The 22,187-nt window shown below is 39.2% G+C and overlaps 2 protein-coding genes and 1 pseudogene across 6 annotated transcripts; all 3 read left to right on the forward strand.

Moving 5' to 3' along the window:
- Positions 1-95: 95 nt before the first annotated feature.
- LOC112171762 (pentatricopeptide repeat-containing protein At5g66520) lies at positions 96-1,622 on the forward strand. The gene has a single exon (XM_040508164.1). The coding sequence runs from the start codon at positions 96-98 to the stop codon at positions 1,620-1,622; it is 1,527 nt and encodes a 508-aa protein (XP_040364098.1).
- LOC112164965 (cytochrome P450 704C1) lies at positions 1,586-5,567 on the forward strand. Of its 5 annotated transcripts, none has more exons than XM_024301424.2 (9): positions 1,646-1,724; positions 1,962-2,023; positions 2,149-2,304; positions 3,458-3,683; positions 3,774-3,980; positions 4,067-4,357; positions 4,439-4,762; positions 4,894-5,097; positions 5,187-5,567. In XM_024301424.2, the coding sequence occupies exons 4-9, from the start codon at positions 3,558-3,560 to the stop codon at positions 5,436-5,438; spliced, it is 1,404 nt and encodes a 467-aa protein (XP_024157192.1). In that variant the 5' UTR covers positions 1,646-1,724; positions 1,962-2,023; positions 2,149-2,304; positions 3,458-3,557; the 3' UTR covers positions 5,439-5,567. The 5 variants fall into 5 exon arrangements, with proteins under 5 accessions (XP_040367914.1, XP_024157192.1, XP_040367916.1 ...); XM_040511982.1 differs by having other exon boundaries at positions 3,611-3,683; XM_040511980.1 differs by lacking the exon at positions 2,149-2,304 and having other exon boundaries at positions 1,586-1,724; positions 3,611-3,683.
- A 9,682-nt stretch (positions 5,568-15,249) lies between these two features.
- Positions 15,250-21,345, forward strand: LOC112165088 (annotated as a pseudogene).
- Positions 21,346-22,187: the final 842 nt, after the last annotated feature.

Raw genomic sequence — 22,187 nt, forward strand, 5'->3', positions numbered from 1 at the left:
AAAGGTTATATAAATCTGGCGCCCAAATTTGATTCCCTCCTAAAATGTCAAGTCTTAGAACCACACTCTTAAACTTGCTCGAAGAATGCAAGAACATGAGAGAGCTGAAACAAATCCACACCCACATCATAAAGTCCCCATTTTTACTCAAACAAGACCAAACCTTTCTCATCACCCGTCTCCTATTCTTCTGCGCTCTATCCGATTCGGGTTCTCAGACCTACGCCACCGCAGTTTTCCGGGTCATAAAGAACCCGACTCTCTACGTCTACAACATCATGATCAGAGCATACGCGTGTAGAAAGACCAGTGCTTTGGATAAACCTGCTTCCTTTCGGTCGTTGGTGTTGTATAAGCAAATGGTTGGAAATGGGATTGGGCCCAATTGCCTCACTTTTCCGTTTCTTGTGAAGGAATGCGCGGCGAGGAGTGACGGCGGCGCTGGCCGGAGCGTTCATGGCCAAGTGGTTAAGTACGGGTGTGAAGATGATGTGTTTGTTCGAAACTCGTTGATGGATATGTACTCTGTTTGTGGGTCTTTGAGTTGCGCACGCAAGGTGTTCGATGAAATGCCTGAGAGGGATGTGGTTTCGTGGAACTTGATGATTAAGGGGTGTTTGAGAAGTGGGGAACTTGATGAGGCGATGGGCGTGTTTGGGAAGATGAAGCAGAGGAGTATTTTTAGTTGGAATTCCATTATAACTGGGTGTGTTCAAGGCGGTCGGCCGAAGGAGGCATTGGAACTTTTTCATGAAATGCAGGTTAGGGGCGGTGTTAGACCGGATAAGATTACGATTGCTAGTGTCCTTGCAGCTTGTGCTCATCTTGGCGCGGTTGATCACGGGACATGGGTGCATGGGTACCTGAGGAGAAGTGGGCTAGAGAGTGATGTGGTTATTGGAACAGCTCTGGTTGACATGTATGGTAAATGTGGATGTGTGGAAAAAGCTTATGAGGTCTTTAAGGAAATGCCGAAGAAAGATACTTTGGCATGGACAGCTATGATTTCGGTTTTTGCTCTCCATGGGTTTGGCAATGAGGCTTTTGATCTTTTTGAAAAGATGGAAGCAACTGGGGTTGAGCCGAATCATGTGACGTTTGTTGGGTTGTTGTCAGCTTGTGCTCATTCCGGTTTAGTAGAGAAAGGTCGCTGGTGTTTTGATGTGATGAGACGTGTTTACTTAATTGAACCTCAGCTTTATCATTATGCATGCATGGTTGATATACTTAGCAGAGCCGGGCTAATTGAAGAGGCGGAGAGGTTGATAAGAAGCATGCCAATGAAGCCAGATGTATTTGTTTGGGGTGCATTACTTGGAGGTTGTCAAATACATGGAAAGGTTGAGATAGGAGAACTGGTGGCCCATCATTTAATTGATATGGAACCTCTGAACCATGCTTTTTATGTCAACTTGTGCGATATATATGCCAAAGCTGGTAGATTTAATGATGTGAAAACAATTAAATCACTAATGAAAGAAAGAGGGATCAAAAAGGAAGTTGCAGGCTGTAGCCTGATTGAAGTCGATGGAGTTGTTCTTGAATTCTCAGTCAGAGGATCCCCTGATGTTGTAATGGATGAAGTATTATGCGTCTTGAGTCAGTTGAATAGTGAGGCCTAGATAGATAGAAAGGAATGGGCTTCCGTAAATCACAGTAATGACAATCATGGAGGTTGGTTGAGAATCACAGTATTATGTGAAATTGCTGTTGATATATTGGAGGTACCTATTTTCTTTCTGACTTTCCTATATAACCACATAATGAGAACATGTTTCAGACCGAAAAAAAAAAAAACATAATGAGAACATTTAGATATTCTCTTTGAGAAATAATGCACCATCACCATTCACCCTACTTCTTCAAGCAGCCTAATGGAATTAACCCTCTTGCTGGAAGAAATTTCGTGAAGTATGCTATAATATTCAGGCCCTTATCACTAATCGTATCTTATTTTGCAGGTAGCCACAAGCTGTGTTCTTCACTTGGTCATGAAGTTTTTATTCTCTGAAAATTTAGCCAGGTAATATATCGGAAACAAACCTTTCACTCAACCGTGTATTGGGATTCGCTGAATTTAAATAGAATTTAGATGGGAAGCTTTGTTTTCTGATGATACCTGGCCATATGGTTTTTATGTTGAAAAAGGGGATATGGTGGCAACCTTATGCCATGGGCAGCTTGAAATCAATATGGGATGATGACGCAGAACAGACTTGGCCAAAAATATGGGTAGACGAGAATGACATTTCTAACGTGAAAACATTTTCAAATTCACAGCCTCCTAGAGTCCCACTGTCCCAGGTAAGAAAAAATTGTTGATACACACTCTGGAAAAACTTATTGAAGAGATTATGTGATTACATAGGTACGCCCAAGAATATATCTAGGAAAGGAAATTTGCTTATATGGCAGATGAATGTACTTTCTGCTGTCTTCATATTGAAGCTGAGTGATGAAAAAAAAGTAATCAGTTACAGTGATCACTCTCCATATGACGGGGACCTTCATTTGCAGGCCTCTCCAAGATTAGGGTAGGCAAATGTGAAATTAAGACCTTAGACTGCTCCCTTGGACCTTTTTATACTTGGCAAAATAGTGAAAGCTGAAAAGGGTGATGAAAGCTTTAATGAAAGCAATAATTTCGGTGTGTTGGGATCAAAGATAAATACTCTCTGTACTCAAACTCACATACACACAATAAGTTAAAGAAGTTAGCTAGCCTCAATTATAGGTTTGAACGTACAATTGTTTTTTTTCTTTCTTTTCCCTTTTGTTCTTTCTTCTTCTTCTCCTCTTTTTAGGCGGTTGGGAGTGGTGGACAAACAATTAAAGAGAGAGAAATTAGTCCTATTTTTGATCTATTTTCCCCAATTATTGGAACCTCCAAACCATGCCAAAACTTGTGGGTTTAATGAAAGAAAATTATTAGTGAAAGAAAGTGGGATAAAAATGCAGTGGTCTTGAGTCTGCTGAATACTGAAGCTAGTGCTAATCTTGCTAGAAGGCATTGGCTTCGCTAAATCACAGTAATGAGAAACTACTAGTTTGCTTTGGCTTAGACGTTAAGCCCCATTACCACTGTTTTTCAAGCACCCTTAGCTATTATTACCACATTCTCTAAATCCGCTGGAATAAGACCTCTGTGATCGAAGTTTGGCCAGCCATGCCATTCATTTCTCTCCAATTTTCTACAACGGACCAAGAAATTCAGTGCCATAATCAGTCTTGATCCTCAGTTATTGGAGTGGAGCGTTGTTCAGTTTGTTGTTCAGACCCCATATTTAATTTGGGATAGTGAGAGTTGGCAGAAACAGAAAAAAATCTCTCTGTCTCTCTACATATTATACCCTAAACCTGGAACTACAATCTTCATTATCCTTATGAGTGTCATGGATTTTGTTTCCACTGCAATAGCATTAAGTTTAGCAGTAACTTTAGCTACGCTTGTGATTAGACACCATGCCGGAAGATTGCGTGCGAAGAAAAAAAGTTACCATCCTGTTGCTGGAACTGTCTTGAACCAACTCTTCAACTTTCCTAGGCTGCATCATTACATGACTGAGCTTGCATGCAGATACAAAACTTACAGATTGCTTGACTTGTCCAGAAGTGCAGTTTACACCGTAGATCCTGCAAATGTGGAATACATGCTCAAAACAAACTTTGCAAATTACGGAAAGGTATGATAATTATGTAGCTGTAAAATTTTAATGTAAATAGTTAAATATTTGGCAAATCTGTGGCATTCATATAGTTCCAACCTGCTGTAGGGGTTATACATGCATAGCATTTTGTCAGATGTTCTCGGTAATGGGATCTTTGCTGTGGATGGGGGAAAATGGCGCCATCAGAGGAAGGCATTGAGTTCCGAATTTTCAACCAAAATGCTGAGAGACTTCAGCAGTGCAGTCTTCAAACTTGGTGCAGTTAAACTTGCTCGCGTAATTGCAACCTGTGACCAAGCAATAGAGATCCAAGTAGGTTTGCAATGTTTCACTAATTACATAGCATTTTTGTTGTCATTGTTTTTGAAAATGATAAAGATTGTGGTGTTTTCTCAAAGGATTTGTTGATGAAATCATCCTTGGATTCAATCATTAAGATTCTACTTGGTATCGAGCTAGACAGCCTGAGTGGAACAAATGAAGAAGGTAACCGGTTTTCCATTGCTTTTGATCAAGCAAACGAAACTACCATGTTTCGGTTTGTTGATATCTTCTGGAAGATCAAACGGTTCTTAAACATCGGTAGGGAAGCAGTGCTAAGGGAAAATAGTAGTGTGATAGATCAATTTGTGTACAAATTAATCAAAAGCAAGATTGAGATAATGCATCATTTAGAAGACAAACAATCTGTGAGTTATCTTCCATGCCATCTTTGTCCTAGATTAAACTTTTGTTATTTATGATATTAATACACTTAGAATGAATGACAGTTAATAACGAAAAGAGACTTTGTTTCAAGACTTTTGGATTCGAATGAGACTGATCCAAAGTACTTAAGAGACATGGTCCTCAGTTTTATGGTTGCTGGAAAAGACTCACTGGCTGTCACTCCTTCATGGTTTCTTTATATGATGTGCAAGCATCTTCAAATACAAGAAAAGATTGCACAGGAAGTTAGAGAAGTAATAAATCTGAAAGACAATTCAAGTGTTGATGAGCTTGCAGCAAGCCTTACTGATGAAGCCCTTAAGAAAATGCAATATCTCCATGCGGCTTTGACTGAAACAATCAGACTTTATCCTGCAGTTCCAATGGTAAATAAATCTAATATGCATTAATTGAATGTCCAATGATACTTGCAAGGTTGCAATTCCTCACATTTCTGGATTTGAATTACTTATTCTACATCTTAACAAGTTTGTTTACGTGATGCTGTCATTCATAGGATGCGAAAATGTGTTTTTCTGATGATACTTGGCCAGATGGGTTAAGTGTCAAAAAAGGGGATGTGATTGTTTACCAACCTTATGCAATGGGCCGGATGAAATTTTTATGGGGTGATGATGCAGAAGAGTTTCGGCCAGAGAGATGGCTCGACAAAAACGGCCAATTCCAGGATGAAAGCCCATTTAAATTCACAGCCTTCCAGGTAAAAAATCTAAAGAAAAAATAATTTTGTTACTTGCTAATAATCGTTAAGTTTTGGGATTACTAACGATAATTATTTTGTGTCCTCAGGCTGGTCCAAGAATTTGTCCAGGACAGGAACATGCGTATATGTATATGAAGATCTTTTCTGCTGTGCTTTTAGGCAGCTATATATTTAAGCTAGCTGATGAGACGAAAGTGGTCAACTACAAGACGATGGTCAGCCTCCAAATTGATGGGGGACTTTATTTACATGCCACCCCAAGATCAGGGAATGGAAGACCTTATATCCCATGCTCTAAACATCTTTCGCGTCTTCACTATATAAACTCCCTGGCGTAGTATTGTTGCAATGCCTGATTAGTTATAATCTATAGTGTATGTTGTTTGAATTCTCCCTTGTAATTGAAGTTTCTAAGAATCATGTAAGACATTTGGAACATGTTTCAATTGCAGTAAATCTATTCTTTGGCCTCCTACCGCATGCATGCAAGCTTCAAGATGATGTCTTTGTTCAAATTGCGTTGATGGGAATGTGGGTATTTGAATTGTGCACACAACTATTCGATAATATGCTTAAAAGAGATATGTTATTTTGGATAACTCGATGATTAAGTGGAAGTCTTGATGAGATAATGAATGTGTTTGTGAAGATGAGCCAGATGAGCATTTTTAGTTGGAAGTCCATTAATTACTCCATTATAACGGGGTTTGTTCAAGGAGGCATCGGAACTTTTTCATGAAATGCAGGTTGCCGGCGGTGAAGTTGTTAAATCAGATAGAATTACAGTTGCTGGTGTCGTAGGGCTTCTATGAACAAAGTAATGAGAATCATGAAGGTCGGTTGGGTACAGATTTCCTGATGATATTGGAGGTACCTATTTGCTTTCATGCAACTTGTTTCTTATTTAAGGTGATAATGAGAACATGCATTTTTTCTCTCCGAGAAATTAAGCACCATTATCCGGTTGCTCAAGCAACCTTAAATTTCTCACGCTGTAAGAAATTTAATAAGGTATGCTGGCCCTTAACATGATTCATCTCTGTTTTGCAGTTGGCCAGAATCTGTGCTCATATATGGTGGCAACATAATGCTATGGGCAGCATGAGATTACTATGATGACGCAGAAGAAACTTGGCCAAAGAGATGGCTTGACACTAAATGACATTTCCAACATGAAAGCTGTTTCAATTCACAGCCTCCCAGGTAAGAAAAGGAATTGATTTCATGATGACACACACACTTGGGCACAATCTATTTTAACACAACAGAAGAGAATCAAAGCATTTTATTTTCTGGAGAGAATTGGTCAATTATGGTAGTTTTGACTTTTGAAGAGATCTTGTAAGTAGGTACTAGAAAAAGAATTTGCTATCTCCCAAAAAAAAAAGAAAAAAAAAGAAAAGGAATTTGCTCCGGTAGCTGCATCCGGAAGCTGAGCGATGAAATGAAAGTGACACAATTTATTGAATTTTGTGGTCACATATGTAGGTCCAAGAATTTATCTAGCAAAGAATATTTGTTAGTTGTCAGAAAAGGAAATTAGTTGGCAGAAAAGGAAATTTGCATGGCTCTCCCAGATTAGGTAGGCCAATGTGAAATTAAGACCTTAGACTAGAGTTAGCAAAATAGTGAAAGCTGAAAAGGGTATTGAAAGCTATAATGCTAGCTCTAAATCAAAAGAATTACAATGGCAGAAACAAATTTGGTGCAAACTTCATGATGATTCAGTGGTATCTTTTTTTTTTTTTTAAGTAAACGGATTTGAATTTAGGTCGATCCGATTCAAATTCGGTACATTTACAGGTCTACAAACAGCCCACTATTTTATTAAAAAGATAGTACAAGTAATGAGGGGTACAAAACCTGACCTCCCAAATCTTACAATTCTCTAACTAGAGATGATAAACAAATGCTCACTTAATTGTGCATGCATGCAAAACCAACAACAGCATTCTTGTCCTTGCGTTCCATAGTACAGTTGCTCCTTTGAAGACATAGAAAAACCGGCGCCGCCTCTTAAGAATTAAAGCATGGAATGAAACTGGGAGCAGTGGCTGATAATTGCGAGATACCAAGAATAGAGTAAATAGAAACGTCCGCATGTTTATTGTAGGGATGGAAGGAATGCATAGCAGACTCCTTGAATAATCCCAGAAGATGACGTTGGGCTTCCAACACATTAAAATCCTTACCTTAAAAAAGCAGCAGATTCCTAGTAAGCCAAATATACCAAATTAGGTTGCAAGTTACAAGAAACCAAAGCTGACGTTTATGCTTAGAGAGAGCAGAAACGAAAGCTCCAAAAAACAAGTCCTCAAGAGCATTCCAAGGGGAGAAAGAATGAGAAAAAAGAAGGCCAACCCATTTCCATAACTCCACACCTCGCGGACAGCCTAGAAGAAGATGCACATCCGACTCGGCATGACTACCACATAAAGAACAACGAGAAGGGAGGGAAAAACCTAGCCTCTGTAAAGCATCATCAGTTAGCAATCATCCATGAAGAGCCTTCCAAACAACAAGGCTTCTGCGTGGTTGAATTATTTTGTCCCAGGTAACCTTACCTCAATTTCGACGATCAATATGATTTGAAAAGAACATAAAGGCTTCCTTAGCTATTAGAGTTCCTGAGGAGGATCCTGGCCATAAAAGTGAGTCAGGTGTGTCTTCCATGGGTAAAGCTATGGTATGTTAACATTTCTCATACATCAACTATTTTTACCACTTTAAGGACTCGTGTTATCACTTTGAGGACTAATATTACTATTTTGAGGACTCATATGGTAAACTAAGAAAATTTACCATTTTAAGCACTCATGTTACCACTTTGAGGACTAATATTACTATTTTGAGGACTCATGTGGTAACTAAGAAAATTTACCACTTTAAAGACTCATGTTACCACTTTGAGGACTAATATTACTATTTTGAGGACTCATTTTACCACTTTTAAGGCAATTGTATGCATATCATACGTTAACACATTGTAGAATTTTCCGTCTTCCATAGGCAAAGCAATTTGATGTATTTTCTCTGCAACTTGAGGGAATGAAGCAGTCAAATATGCCGGAATAACCCAGTGTGAATCCACAATAAACTCGTGCACCTTGGCTTGAAGAGGAACAAAACCACTTACTCTAATAGTAGAAACTAGAGGCTCACCCAACCAATTATCTAACAAAAATGAGATTTTCCTGCCATCCCCAACACACCATTGTAGCGAATTAAAGAATGTAGGCCAAACCTTTTTTAGACCCAACCAAACTAAGGATCTTTTGTAAAATTTTATAGGCTGAAAATCTTCCTTCAAAAATCGAGCTCGCATCAAGACAGAAGCCGGAGAAGAAGAAGAGAGCACCTACCAACACCTTTTTATTAGAAGAGCATGATTCGCCTCAAAGAGATCACGTAGTCCCAAACCTCCTTCCTCCTTGGGTTTACAACAATGACGCCAAGCTACAAGAGGCATGCCTTTTTTTAATGGATCACCTGTCCAGAAAAAATTCCTAACCCAAGATTGAAGGTCACGAAGTAAGCCCGTTGGCCACTCATAAATTTAAAAACTGTAGACCAAAATGCCTTGAATCATTGACTGAATGAGCTGCAGTCTACCCGCTTGTGAGAGTACAGAACCTTTCCAAGATGATAATTTGCACCGAACCCTATCGGCCTGAAAATATATTCTTTTGGGACGACCTTGGAAAATCGGGACGCCAAGATAAGTGAAAGGAAGAGACCCTTGCTTGACCCCAAGAATTTTCCAGATAATAAAATGCCGACGATAAGCATATTTCCCCAGGAAGACTAATGATTTATCTTTGTTGATTCGTTGCCCTGAATTCAAGCCATATTCCTCCATAAAATGCATTAGATTTTTCAGCGAACGCTTGGTACCCCCCATGAAAACCATAATATCATCTGCAAAAAGAACATGAGAGGGCAGAGTAATTCCAAGAGGAGCTGATATTAAATCAATATTCCATCTTCTACTAGCTTGGTCAGACCCCTACTCAATACTTCCCCAGCAAGACAAAAGAGAATAGGAGATAGGAGATCTTCTTGACGAACTCCACGCGAACAGGAAAAGAACCCTTCCATTGCACCATTAATTTATTAGAATTGACAAGTGCGCAGAACCCAGAATAGCTTTAATCCAATCTCGAAAAACATCATAAAATCCAAAAGCCTTCAAAACACGAAGTAAGAAACCCCAGTCTAGAGTATCAAAAGCCTTTCACACATCAAACTTAATTGCTATGTTACCAGCCTTGCAATTATGATCCAGAAGGTTGATACACTCTGAAGTCAATATAATAGGGTCTGCAATAGTGCGGCCTTTAAGAAAAGCACTTTGGTTTGGGGATATAATCCGAGCGGCAATAGGTCCCAATCTGTCAGCTATAATTTTTGTGATAAGTTTGAAAACAAAATTTGCCATAGCAATGGGACGCAACTATGTTACTGAATCTGCTCCAGGAACTTTCGAAATCAAGATCATTAGGTTTGAATTAAAATGAGGGAGAATGTAACCATTAGTGAAAAAACTCTGAACAGCTCTGACTACCTCCACACTAACAATTGACTAGCATTTCATAAAGAAAACTCCCCCAAAGCCATCTGGACTTGGAGAGCTATTATAATCCATGGAACACATAGCTTGAAAAATTTCCTCAGACGCGGGAATGGTTGTTAGCAGAGCATTATCCTCATTAGTCACAAGTTCAGGAATTACCTTAGAAACCAGACCAGTATCTCTAACTAAAGGATCTGCTGTGAAGAGCTCACTGAAATAATTTACTACATGATAACTTATCTCTTTTGGGTCATTAATAATATGGCTTCCATCTCTCATAAGGGATAAAGATTGTTTTTGTTGACGAACCTTGACCATTGCATGAAAGAAAGATGTGTTACGGTCACCCTCTGTAAGCCACTTAATCCTTGATTTATCACAAATTTTTTATTCTTGAAGAGCAAGGGCCACATGAACTTGAGCACTAGCTAGCAGCACTCTCCTTAGAAAGCCTGTCCTCTGAAGGATCCAAACTAGTAACTTCCTGCTGACAAAGGAATTTTCCACCATTATGTTGACATCCCCAAACTCAGTTTTATTCCAAGCTAGAATCCTCTGCTTAAGAGTCCGAAGCTTAGAAGCCAGGACAAACATTGGATTGCCATAGAAGTGAACACTCTGCCAGACATCTGTCACCAAAGAAAGAAAACTTGGATGATCCAACCACATGCGCTGAAATTGGAATGGTGATCTCTGACTAAGCATGAGCCTTGAGAAGGACACTAAAAGAGGACAATGATATTAGGACAACGTGGCAGCATGGAGCATTCCAAATGACGCCAAATATCCATTCAAGAAGAATTACCGAGTCACCGATCAAGCCTCATTTCGACACTTGCACTAATACCCCTTCTATTGTCCAAGTATAAGGCAAGCCCTTAGTAGGAAGATGAAACAGTTCACAATTAGTTGACATATCTTGAAACTCCTAGCATGAAACTGCATTGGGAAGAATTCCACCTCTTTTTTCATGGGCTCCTAGAACACAATTAAAATCTCGTAGCACTATCCAAGGCCCGTGGACAAAGTTAATTTTAACATGAAGTAGATCTCGCCAAAGTCGACGACGCTCCAGTGCAGTTGTTTTAGCATAAACCCAGGTCAGAACACAAGTGACAGAGTCCAAAGTGCAAGAGATTGTAAGTTGTTGATCTGTCGCTAATGATAGGGTCGGTTGAATAGCTTGATCACAGATAAGCCAAATATTTAGAGGTTGGTCACCCTGATCATTTACAGCAAATGGAAACATCTTTAAAGAACGCCAAAAGGAAGATTTAAGTGTACTTAAATTAATAAAAGGTTCAGAAATACCAATAATTGAGGGTTGATATCGGCGAACCATCCTATGCAAGACTCTTTGAGTCGGGGCATTGCCCTTGCCCCGAGCATTCCATAACAGAATCTTCATAGGTTAAGGCATGAGGTGGGAGCCCTATTACGGGCAGGGTAACGGTCTGAAGCTTGCTCTTGTAATATTTTCTCACGCATTATCTTTTTTTTGCTTCTTTTACTGTGATTTAGAAAGAACAACGGTCATACCGTCCTCTGGCCCTTGAACAACAACTGCATTTCCCTTTGTCACAATGGGGGAGGTAGGGAATGAGTCCCCCTCATCAACTGAAGCCTGAATAGCGATCTCCCTTGAATGCTCTGCGGCAATGGATTGATCATTTGGTTCAAGGAACACTTGGTCTGCTAATTGCTCAATTAAGTCATTGGCAGCCCCTACAATGACATCATGAGCCAAAATGGCAAACTGATTGTCATTGGTAGTAGGAGGTCCAGACCTAACTGTACTACCTGGACTACTAGCTCTCCCATTATCAATAGGTTCTATATTTCTCGTGGCAACTTGTAAGGAATCTTGGCCAGTATGAACATGCATTTCTGCGCATCCTGGAATCACAACATTAGTATCAGGTGTCTCAACTAAGGGCTGAACCTCTGTAGTCTGACTTTTTTTTGAAGCAGACTTCTCATTCACTTTGTATACCTGGCGGACCACCGGCTGCTGAACTCTAGTAGGTTTCTCAATATTATGAGGCTTTGAATCACCCTACAATTGTCTACAACGATCGGCCATATGTCCAACCATACCACAATGAGTGCACATGTTTTCATAAATAATCTCAATAGGAAAAGAATGTGTCTCACGCTCTACCATGAGCGAAGAAGGCAACTCGCTGGCAAGATCAACGTTCACTAGCGCCCGAGCGTAATACCCAAATTCACGCTCCTTGGTAGCCTTATCCAACTGCAAGGGCGTACCCACTCCCCGCGCAATTTCCATAAGATGTTGAGGATGCCAGTAATCTTGGCTCAAGCTATACAATCTGACCCATACTTGGGAATGTGTTTGTGGAAGGACATCCCCAGGCACAAAGTCAGGTTTCCATTGAGCCAGTCGGAAGAGGCCGTCGGGTAGAGTGCATGTACCACCACCCCAAACTCGTCGTAGGTCCTCCTAAGTGCCAAAGTAAATGTCAAAGTATCCCTTCCCAAGTGGAACCAAGCGCCAAGGCGCTGATGGCTCCCATAGATCGGCAAGCAAGCTCTTAAGGATGGGTGTTTTCATTGGGACAGAACCCTTTCGCAGTAGCAGCCTACCAATAAGATTGGTTTTGAAATTTTTCAACTGATTCTGGTATAGAGCTTCATTGATTTTGACGTAAGTTTTGTCTCCGCATAAGACTGGAGCAGACAATTCGCTAAGAGAGACGAAAGACTCCACTGAGTTAGAGAGCATAGAGGCGAATGTTTTGGCCTTTGGAATAGGTTGAGGATGAGGCAAACCCTCCTCCAATGGACACAAGAAGGCCCATGGACATGCAGCCGCTCTTGAGGTTCCGGTGCTCATCGCGGACATCGAGAAACTGTGGCTGCCCTAGGCAGGAACCCTAGAGTGCAGAAACTCCCTGTTCGTGTTAATTTTCCAAAGGCGCGTGTCCCGCGCGTGGTACTCAAAAGCCAAACTCATATATGCAACTCATATAAGCGGTATCTATTATTTTCTCTGAATCTGTCTTGCCCTTATACCAAGAAACTGTTGAGAGAGAATCTAGCTAGGATCCGGATCCTCTCCTTGGCTGAGGTTTGTCCTTGACTATCCATTTAGCTAGAAATGATAATTACAGATTTCTTTTCTGGTTATAAGTAGTATAAATCCCATTTTCTTTTGTTCCATAATGTAAAGTTGTTAGTTGCATTTATTATTTTGATTAATACTTGTCTCTACGTAACTACTTCTATCATAATAATCCAGAAACCTGATCGTGCAATTGTTTGGACCCTAAACTAAATGACAGTGGACACTTGGCAATTTGGCATGTACACATCTCTACATGCATGCATATATAAGATGCACATATATGAGCACATACACATTTTATATGTGTGTGTGGCCATCTGCAGGAACGGTCGGGAAAGAATATATTGGTGCAGCTACAAATTTGGTGCAGACTTCATGATGATTCATGATTCAGCGGTATCTATTATTATTTTCTCTGAATCTGTCTGGCCCTTATACCAAGAAACTGTTGAGAGATAATCTAGTATTGCTTGCTAATTACAGATTCCTTTTCTGGTTATAAGTAGTATAGATCCCATTTTCTTGTGTTCCTTAATGAAAAGTTGTCAGTCCAAAAACCTGATTGTGCAATTGTTTGGACACGAAACTGAATGACAGTGGGCACTTGGCATATACAGTACATCTCTAGCGACATGCATATATATAAGATGCACATACACATTTCTATGTGTGTGTGCGTGGCCATCTGCAGGAACGATCGGGAAAGAATATAGATAAGAAAGAGGCCTTTCATCGGATGAGAATGCCTTTACTTCGATCGCCAGCGGCTGAAAGATTTGTTTGAGGATTCAGAGTTGCCTAATCTTTTCCCAGCCGCGCGGTAGGTGCCGGTGGCTCTTCTGTGCCTCATTTATGCTGGTGGCATACCTTTCTTTTCCCAGTTCACCTACTCCAAACACGAATAATGTATTAATGTTAAGCCCGGCCTTACCAATCCACCTACATCACCACTTCTGTGTGTGTGTGCGCGTATGTATCTCATGGATTTTCTTTCCAGTTCCTGACATCCTTTTTTTTTTTTTGGTACAACCAGTTCCTGACAACCTTTATGGTTAGATCCCATGCCAGAAGATTGTGTGAGAAGAGAAAGAGATACCATCCTGTTGCCGAAACTGTCTTAAACCAACTGATCTACTTCCCTCGGCTGCAGCATTACATAACTGAGATTGCATGCAAATACAGAACTTATAGGTTAATTAATATTGGCTTTTTCAGAAGTGAGATTTACACCTCAGATCCTGCAAATGTTGAATACATCTCAAAACAAACTTTGCAAACAATGGCAAGTTATGTTATATATCTTTCTGAAGGAAGGAACATGTTCATTAAGTTTGAATACTTTACGTAAATTATATGTCCCAAATTGTAAAAAAAAAAAGAACATTTAGTGAGTTTAAGTACTCATTAAACTGTCAACGTATAACAAGAGGAGCTCGCGCGCTTGAGTTAGGTATAAGTATTAATCTGAGAAAGTACTAATATGGTGTGCTTCTGAACCATTTTCATATGCTGTCTACATTTAAAATGCTTTTGGATTGCCCATATACATGACATTAATGATCTACTGTATCTACTGTAACAACGAATGTGCACTTGCACCGACATAAATGGATTGGTTAGATTATATTAAATACACTCTTAGGTTATTAATTATAAATATTAAGGGTTGAGATCATCTTATAAGTATTTGGTCATTTAAACCGTTGGTGCATAGAATAATTTCCATGTATTACTGTGTTGTTCTTTAATTACCACAATAAAATTATTGTAAAGTTGGTGATAAGAATTATTATTCTCCACTTGTACTGTTCGAAGTGTTGCTTCATAATATACTGAAAAATCACTACAGAATGGGTCGTTGGGTATCATTATTGTAGCATTAATTAATTCAAACCAATCATCGATCTCAATAAGATCTGTCCGGCGATCACTATCATCTTCAAGTTCAGACCAAGGAGACATGGTAGTGATACCCTGAGCGCAACGTGTTGACAAGGCTAAGAGGTCATCGGAAAAAGCCCACGTTGGAGAGTGGGTGCAAAAACCACAGAGTGTGGAGAACAAATCCCCACTTAGGATAGAGACCAGATCAATATCGATTGCCGGATTAGAGAACCATAGCCCCGGCGGCTAGGTTTTGGAGAGAGCCAGAACTCATTCGTTCCAGTTCTTAGGCTCAGTAACATTGTTTGGACTAAGCACATAAATATTGGATTTCCTGCAATAATATCTAATTAATTCTAACTTCAGCTCAATGTATTTTTGTTGAATTGTTTAAATAGTTAGAACTCTCAGTGACAAAAAAATGTGATGTTGCTCAATGACGTTACAAATTATTTGCTCAATGATGTTTTTAGTTCAAGTTGCCCTAGAGGCTTCAAGTTGTAACTTTCTTTTTTTTCCTTCAAAAATAAATAAAAAATCATTTGTTAGCAACCATGAATTTTTTTTTTAAAGAAGGTATATAAATCTTGCGCCAAATTTGACGCTCCCTCCAAAATTTCGAGTCTTACTTTGAAGAATGCAAGAGAACATGAGAGAGCCTAAGCAAATCCATTACTCGATTCCTGTTCTTCTGCGCCATTTCTGATCTGGGTTCTCAAATCTAACCCAAAGATGTTATCCGGGTCATAAAGAATCCAAATCGATCGCTATGACTTTATGTCTAAAAAAGGCGGTGCTTGTGTTGAAACGGTGTCGTTTCGATCCCTTGTCGCTGTGTAATGGCATTGCGCCCAATTACCTCACTCTTCCGTTCCTTGCAAAGGAATGCATGCGCTAGGCTTCGAGATGATGTCTTTGTTCAAAATGCGTTGGTGAAAATGTGGGTAGTTTAAATTGTGCACACAACGTGTTCGATGAAATGCCTCAGAGAGGTATGTTGTTTCGGATAACTTGATGATTAAGTGGGAGTCTTGATGAGATAATGGATGTGTTTGGGAAGATGAACCAGATGAGCATTTTTAGGTGGAAGTCCATTATAACGGGGTTTGTTCAATGTGGCATCGGAACTTTTTCATGAAATGCAGGTTGCCGGCGGTGATGTGGTTATTGAAACAGCTATGGTTGACATGTATGGTAAATGTGGGTGTGTTGAAATGCCGAAAGAAGGATTCTGGCATGGACAGCTATGATTTCAGTGTCTGGCTATCAGACTTTTGATCTTTTTAAGAAGATGGAAGCGACTGGGGTGAAGCCGAATCATGTGACCTTTGTTGGGTTTGTCATCTTCTCCTCATTCTGGTTTAGTAGAGAAAGGTCGCTGGTGTTTTGATGTGGTCGAAGAAACGTGTTTACTTTATTCAACCACAGCTTTATCACTACGCATGCATTTTTGACTTACTTAGGCAGGCCAGGCTAATTGAAGAGGTGGAAAAGTTGATAAGAAACATGCTAATGAAGCCAGACGTGTTTGTTTGTGGTGCATTACTTGGAGGCTGTCAATCACATTGAAAGGTAGAGATAGGAGAAAGGGTGGCACATCATTGAATTAATGTGGAACCTCTGAAGTCTGAACCATGCTTTTTATGTTAACTTGTGTGATATATATGCCCAAGCTGGTAGATATAATGACGTGAAAAGAATCAAGTCAGTAATGAAAGAAAGAGGGATCAAAAAGGAAGTTGCAGGCAGTAGCATATATGATTGAAGTCGATGGAGTTGCTCTTGAATTCTCAGTGAGAGCCGAGAGGAGGATACCCTGATGTTGTAATGTACGAAGTATTATTGGACTTGGGTCAGTTGAATAATGAGGCTTAGATAGATAGAAAGGAATGGGCTTCGATGAATCACAGTAATGAGAGTATGAAGGTCGGTAGGGTACGGTGCAGATTTCCTGACGATATTGGAGGTACCCAGTTGCTTTCAAGCTACTTTTTTTATATTTAAGGTGATAATTAATGAGAACATGCATTTTTTCTCTCCGAGAAATTAAGCACCATTATCCTGGTTGTTAGAGCAACCTCATGGAATTAACTCTCACGCTGTAAGAAATTTCATGAGGAATGCTGGCCCTTAACATTATTCATATCTGTTTTGCAGTTGGCGAGAATCAGTGCTCATATATGGTGGCAACTTAATGCTATGGGCGGCATGAGATACAATGGGATGATGACGCAGAAGAAACTTGGCCAAAGAGATGGCTTGACGCATATGACATTTCGAACATGAAAGCCGTTTTAAATTCGCAACCTCCCATGTAAGAGAAGTTATTGATTTCATAATGACACACACACACTTGGGCACAATTCATTGAAACACAAAAGAAGCGAAGCATTTTATTTTCTGGAGAGAATTGGTAAATTATGGTAGTTTTCAAGGACCTTGTGATTAGGTGGGTCACTGGGTGGTCAGAGAGTTAATCTAGCAAAGGAATTTTCTTATCTAGGCAGATGTCAGACCAAAAAAAACAAAACCAAAAATTCTTATAGGCAGATGAAACATTTTCTTCTGTCACGTTGGGTAGCTACATATTAAAGCCGCAGGATTAAAACTTCAATGTTCTAAAGTTGCTAGGTGGTAGGTGGTAGGTGGGAGGTGGGGAGGGGCCTACCGCCTAATTGCGCCTACCGCCTAATTGCTAGGCGCAATTAGGCGGGCGCTTATGCCGAATTTTTTTTTTTAATTTTATTATATAATATATAAATAAGTGTCTTATCAAAGTAAAAACTATGATGATAGTGGTATCTATTATTTTCTCTGAATCTGTCTGGCCCTCGTACTTGTACTGTTATCTATCTGGCCCTTGTAATTAGTTAATTACAGACTTCATTTCTGGTTATTGGTAGTACGAATCCCTTTTTCTTGTGTTCCTCAAGGAAAAGTTGTTATTTGCATTTATTATTTTTTAAATACTTGGCTCTTCTAAGCTACTTTTTTCATAATAATCCAACCGCCTGGTTGTTATTGCTTGCACCCTAAACTTGGCACATACACATCCACATGAATATAAGAGCGCGCGCATACACACACAGATATGTATATATACACACACACATAGCATAAGCCAAGTTCTCATTAGTGCATGAGCGTCATGGATTTTTTTTTCATTTCCTTACATCCTATATCTATAAGTTTAGCAGCAATTCTTTTAGCTATCTATATGGTTAGACCCCATGCCAGAAGATTATATGAGAAGAGAAAGAGATATCATCCTGTTGCCGGAACTGTCTTAAACCAACTGATCAACTTCCCTCGTCTGCACCATTACATGACTGAGCTTGCATGCAAATACACAACTTACAGGTTGCTTGGCTTTTTCAGAAGTGAGATTTACACCTCAGATCCCGCAAATGTCGAATACATGCTCAAAACAAACTTTCCAAACTATGGCAAGGTATGTTATATGTCTTTCTGAAGGTACAAGCTTTTTTTTTTTTTTTTGGCTTAAAAATATTATTTATTAAAAGGAAAAAGAGAACCACAAAGGGGGGACATGAAGCCAATACCCCTTAAGGAAAAGAAAAAATAAAATTCAAAATGCATAACCAATTGAATCAAAGGTTTAGACACACAGTTGGCGTACGGTTGCGGGTAGGATAGGGATCCCGCGAACTAGTTTGACAATTTTTGGCCTTCGATTTTTTGTTATGAGTCTCTGGTAGAGTCCGAAGGAGATTCTCATCTTCGAAGATTGCGTCACCCTCATCATACCAAGAGTTGAAAGAATTGATGTCAGACCGAACATCAGCAGTCTGCCCAATGGGTTCTTTATTTTCCAAGTCACCTCAACAAAACTTAGTTTGAACATTCTGTCGTGAAGAACTTGTTGGAGTTGGACTTTTTGCCGGGTTCAACATGTCTTGAACTACATCATCAACAACAATAGCATTCGAGCTCTCAATTTGTATGTCATGTTGAACATCATTCAAAACCAAATTTCCATTAGATTCATCTCCTTCACTAGAAGAGTCTACCACAATCTTCTCCCCATGATCTCCTTCACGCTCTGCTGAAAGAACTTGAAAAGAATTAGACAAAGGAACTGGAGAGACACATTGTTGCCCAATCCGCACATTAGGTGTTTCAAGAACACCAATGGCCTGACCTTCAATGTGATTGTCCACAAGAGTGCTAGGGCGTGCTTCAGTGTATTGCTCCTCAAAAATTACCTTAGAGGCATGTCCCAAATTATTTGGAACATGGATTGGGAGAATCTACAGCCTTCAAAGGGCTATCCAAGCCATTAGAAGTAGATGGAATATCTATAGCCTTGCAATTATCTTTGGGAGGATCATCAGTGCTTGAAAAGAGAATACTTTGACTAAATTGTATGTCCCAAATTGGAAAAAGAGAACAGCTAGTGAGTTAAAGTATTCTCCAGTCAACAGCTAGAGGAGCTCGCTTTAGTTTGAGTATTGTCCTGAAAAAGTACTAATCTAGTATGCTTTTGAACCATTTTCATATGCTGATATGACAAGCAACATACTATATGACCAAAGACTAAATCATTGCTTGAATGACAAGGGACTGAGTTGCAATTAAGAGATTCTATGAAATGAAGAAGTCTTGAGACAGCCAAAGAATGTATCTATATTTATAATACACACACACACACACACACATAAGTACTTTTACCAAAAAAAAAACAAAAACAAATAATAATAATAATAATAAGTGAAAAAAAAAAACAAGTGAAATATGTAGCATTCAAGTTACAAATCACCACCATATCTGGCCTCCTGCAGGGTTTGTACCACCACAGCATATTGTCAGATATTGCAGGGATAGCATTTTCACTGTGGATGGTGAAAGTTGGCAGCATCAGAGGAAGTTATCAAGCTATGAATTCTCAACCAAAGTAATGAGAGACTTCAGCCATGCAGTCTTCAAAACGAATGCAGTAAAACTTGCTCAAATAATTTATGAAGCTGTAAGTTGCGACCAAGCAATAGAAATCCAAGTAAGTCTGCAATGCTTCAATTATCCCAAAGCATTATTATTTCATTTGTTTTACCAATATACTAATTTTGCTGTTTTTTGGAAGGATTTATTTATGAAATCATCCTTAGACTCAATCGTCAGGATTCTTCTTGGTATCGAACTAGACACCATGAGTGGAACAAATGAAGAAGGTATCCGGTTTTCAGATGTCTTTAATGAAGCAAACGAATTTATCCTGTATCGATATGTTGATTTCTTCTGGAAGATCAAGCGGTTCTTAAACATTGGTTCCGAAGCAGTGCTAAAGAATCATATCAAAGTGATTGATCAATTTATGTATAAATTAATCAAAAGCAAGATGGATGCTGTCCGTAAGTCAGAAGATAGGCTACCTGTGAGTTACCTTCTATCCCATCTGTTTGTTTAGGCTGAGTTGATTTAGCATTTTATTATTAATATATTGTCGATGAATGCAGCTAAAGAAAAGAGACTTTATTTCAAGGCTTTTGGAAATGAAAGAGACCAATCCAAAGTATATTAAAGACATGGGGGTCAATTTTATTATTGCCGGGAAAGACACTGTGGCTACTACTCTTTCTTGGCTTTTTTATATGCTCTGCAAGTATCCTCGTATACAAGAAAAGATTGCACAGGAGGTTAGAGAAGCAACCAATCTGAAAGATAATTCAAGTGTGGATGAGCTTGCAGCCAGCCTTACTGAAGAAGTCCTCGACAAAATGCAATATCTCCATGCAGCTTTGACTGAGACACTCAGACTGTACCCTGCAGTTCCAGTGGTAATATATAGAAATATTAATTGAATCTAAAACATGATTATGATGTACAAGCATTATTCTACATGCTAAGCTAATAAAAGAAAGGACTCATTCTGCATTTTCTTAGTTGGAATTGCTTATATTACTTTGTAACAAGTTTGTGTCATGCTTTCATTCGTAGAATGCAAAAGTCTGTTTTTCCGATGATACCTGGCCAGATGGATTCAGTGTCAAGAAAGGGGATATGGTAGCATACCAACCTTACGCCATGGGCAGGATGAAATTTCTATGGGGTGATGATGCAGAAGAGTTTCGACCAGAGAGATGGCTCGACGAAAATGACATTTTCCAGCCAGAAAGCCCTTTCAAATTCACAGTCTTCCAGGTAAATAGAGTATATATTGATATTACTCCGATCTCAATCTGGAACTTTTAATTGAAACACAAACAAAAACACATTTTTTGGTTTGCTGGATAAAATTCTAAGTTAAACATGGGAATAATTCTGTTTACACAGGCTGGTCCCAGAATTTGCTTAGGAAAAGAATTTGCTTATAAAGAGATGAAGATCTTTTCTGCTGTGCTTTTAGGAAACTACATATTCAAGCTGAGCGAAAAGAAAACAGGGGTCAATTACAGGACCATGATCAACCTCCATATTGATGGGGGAATTTTAGTGCTTGCCTCTCCAAGATTGGAGCTTGAAAGATCTTAGGTGTTCAGTTGTAACATCTTTCCTTGCACCCTTGCACTTATATATCTTGTTTGTACTTTGTTTTCCTGTACTCCACATAAACTCCTTTGCGTATTAATTACTTTGAAATGCCTTGCATTGATCTACTGTAATAATGAATGTTTTACTGTGTTGTTCTTTACCACAATAAAACATGTTGCTTATCGTGAAATTGGTGATTCGAATTATTATATGTTCTCCATTTGATCGAATTGTTGCTTCACAATTATACTGAAAAATCACTATAGAATGGGTCGTTGGGCATCATTATTGTAGTAGAAACTCAAACCTTACTGTTTTATTGAACTCGTGTGATATACATGCCAAAGCTTGTAGGTTCTACGAAACAAAATTAAGTGCTTAGTGAATGAAAGAAAGTCCCATGCTGCAGCACAGTTGAAATGGAGGATGTAGTGAAGGATCACCTAGCTAGTGTTATAATGGAGGAAGTCTTAGTCTCGAGTCTATTGAATTGTGAAATGTTGATCTTAATAGAACTTCATTAAATCACAATGAGAAGCTATGAATTTGCTTGTCTGAGAAGTTAAGCCCCCGTTGCCATGGTTTTTCAAGCACCCTTAGCTGTTAGTATCATGAAGTCTGGCCAGCGATGCAATGCCATAATTCGTCTCAGCCTTTATTGGAGTGAGTCCTTCTTCAGTTTGTTGTTCCATCATTTCACATCCAAATCTAATTTGGGATCTTGGGAGGTGGTACAAACAGAAAAAAATCTCTTCCTCCTTCCTCTGCTACATACCATACCCTAAATCCAAATCTAGCTGACGTATGTCCTATAATCTTCATAATCCGTATGACCCTCGTCGATTTTGTTTCCACTGCCATCGCGTTAAGTTCAGCAGTAATTTTAGCTGCATTTGTGATTAAACACCATGCCAGAAGATTGTACGTGTAAGAAGAAAAAAGAGATACCATCCTATTGCTGCAACAATCTTAAACCAACTAATCAACTTCTCTAGGCTTCATCATTACATCACTGAGCTTGCATGCAAATACAGAATTAATGGATGCTTGACT

The sequence above is a fragment of the Rosa chinensis genome, chromosome 1 (assembly GCF_002994745.2).
Source record: "Rosa chinensis cultivar Old Blush chromosome 1, RchiOBHm-V2, whole genome shotgun sequence".
NCBI lineage: Eukaryota > Viridiplantae > Streptophyta > Magnoliopsida > Rosales > Rosaceae > Rosa > Rosa chinensis.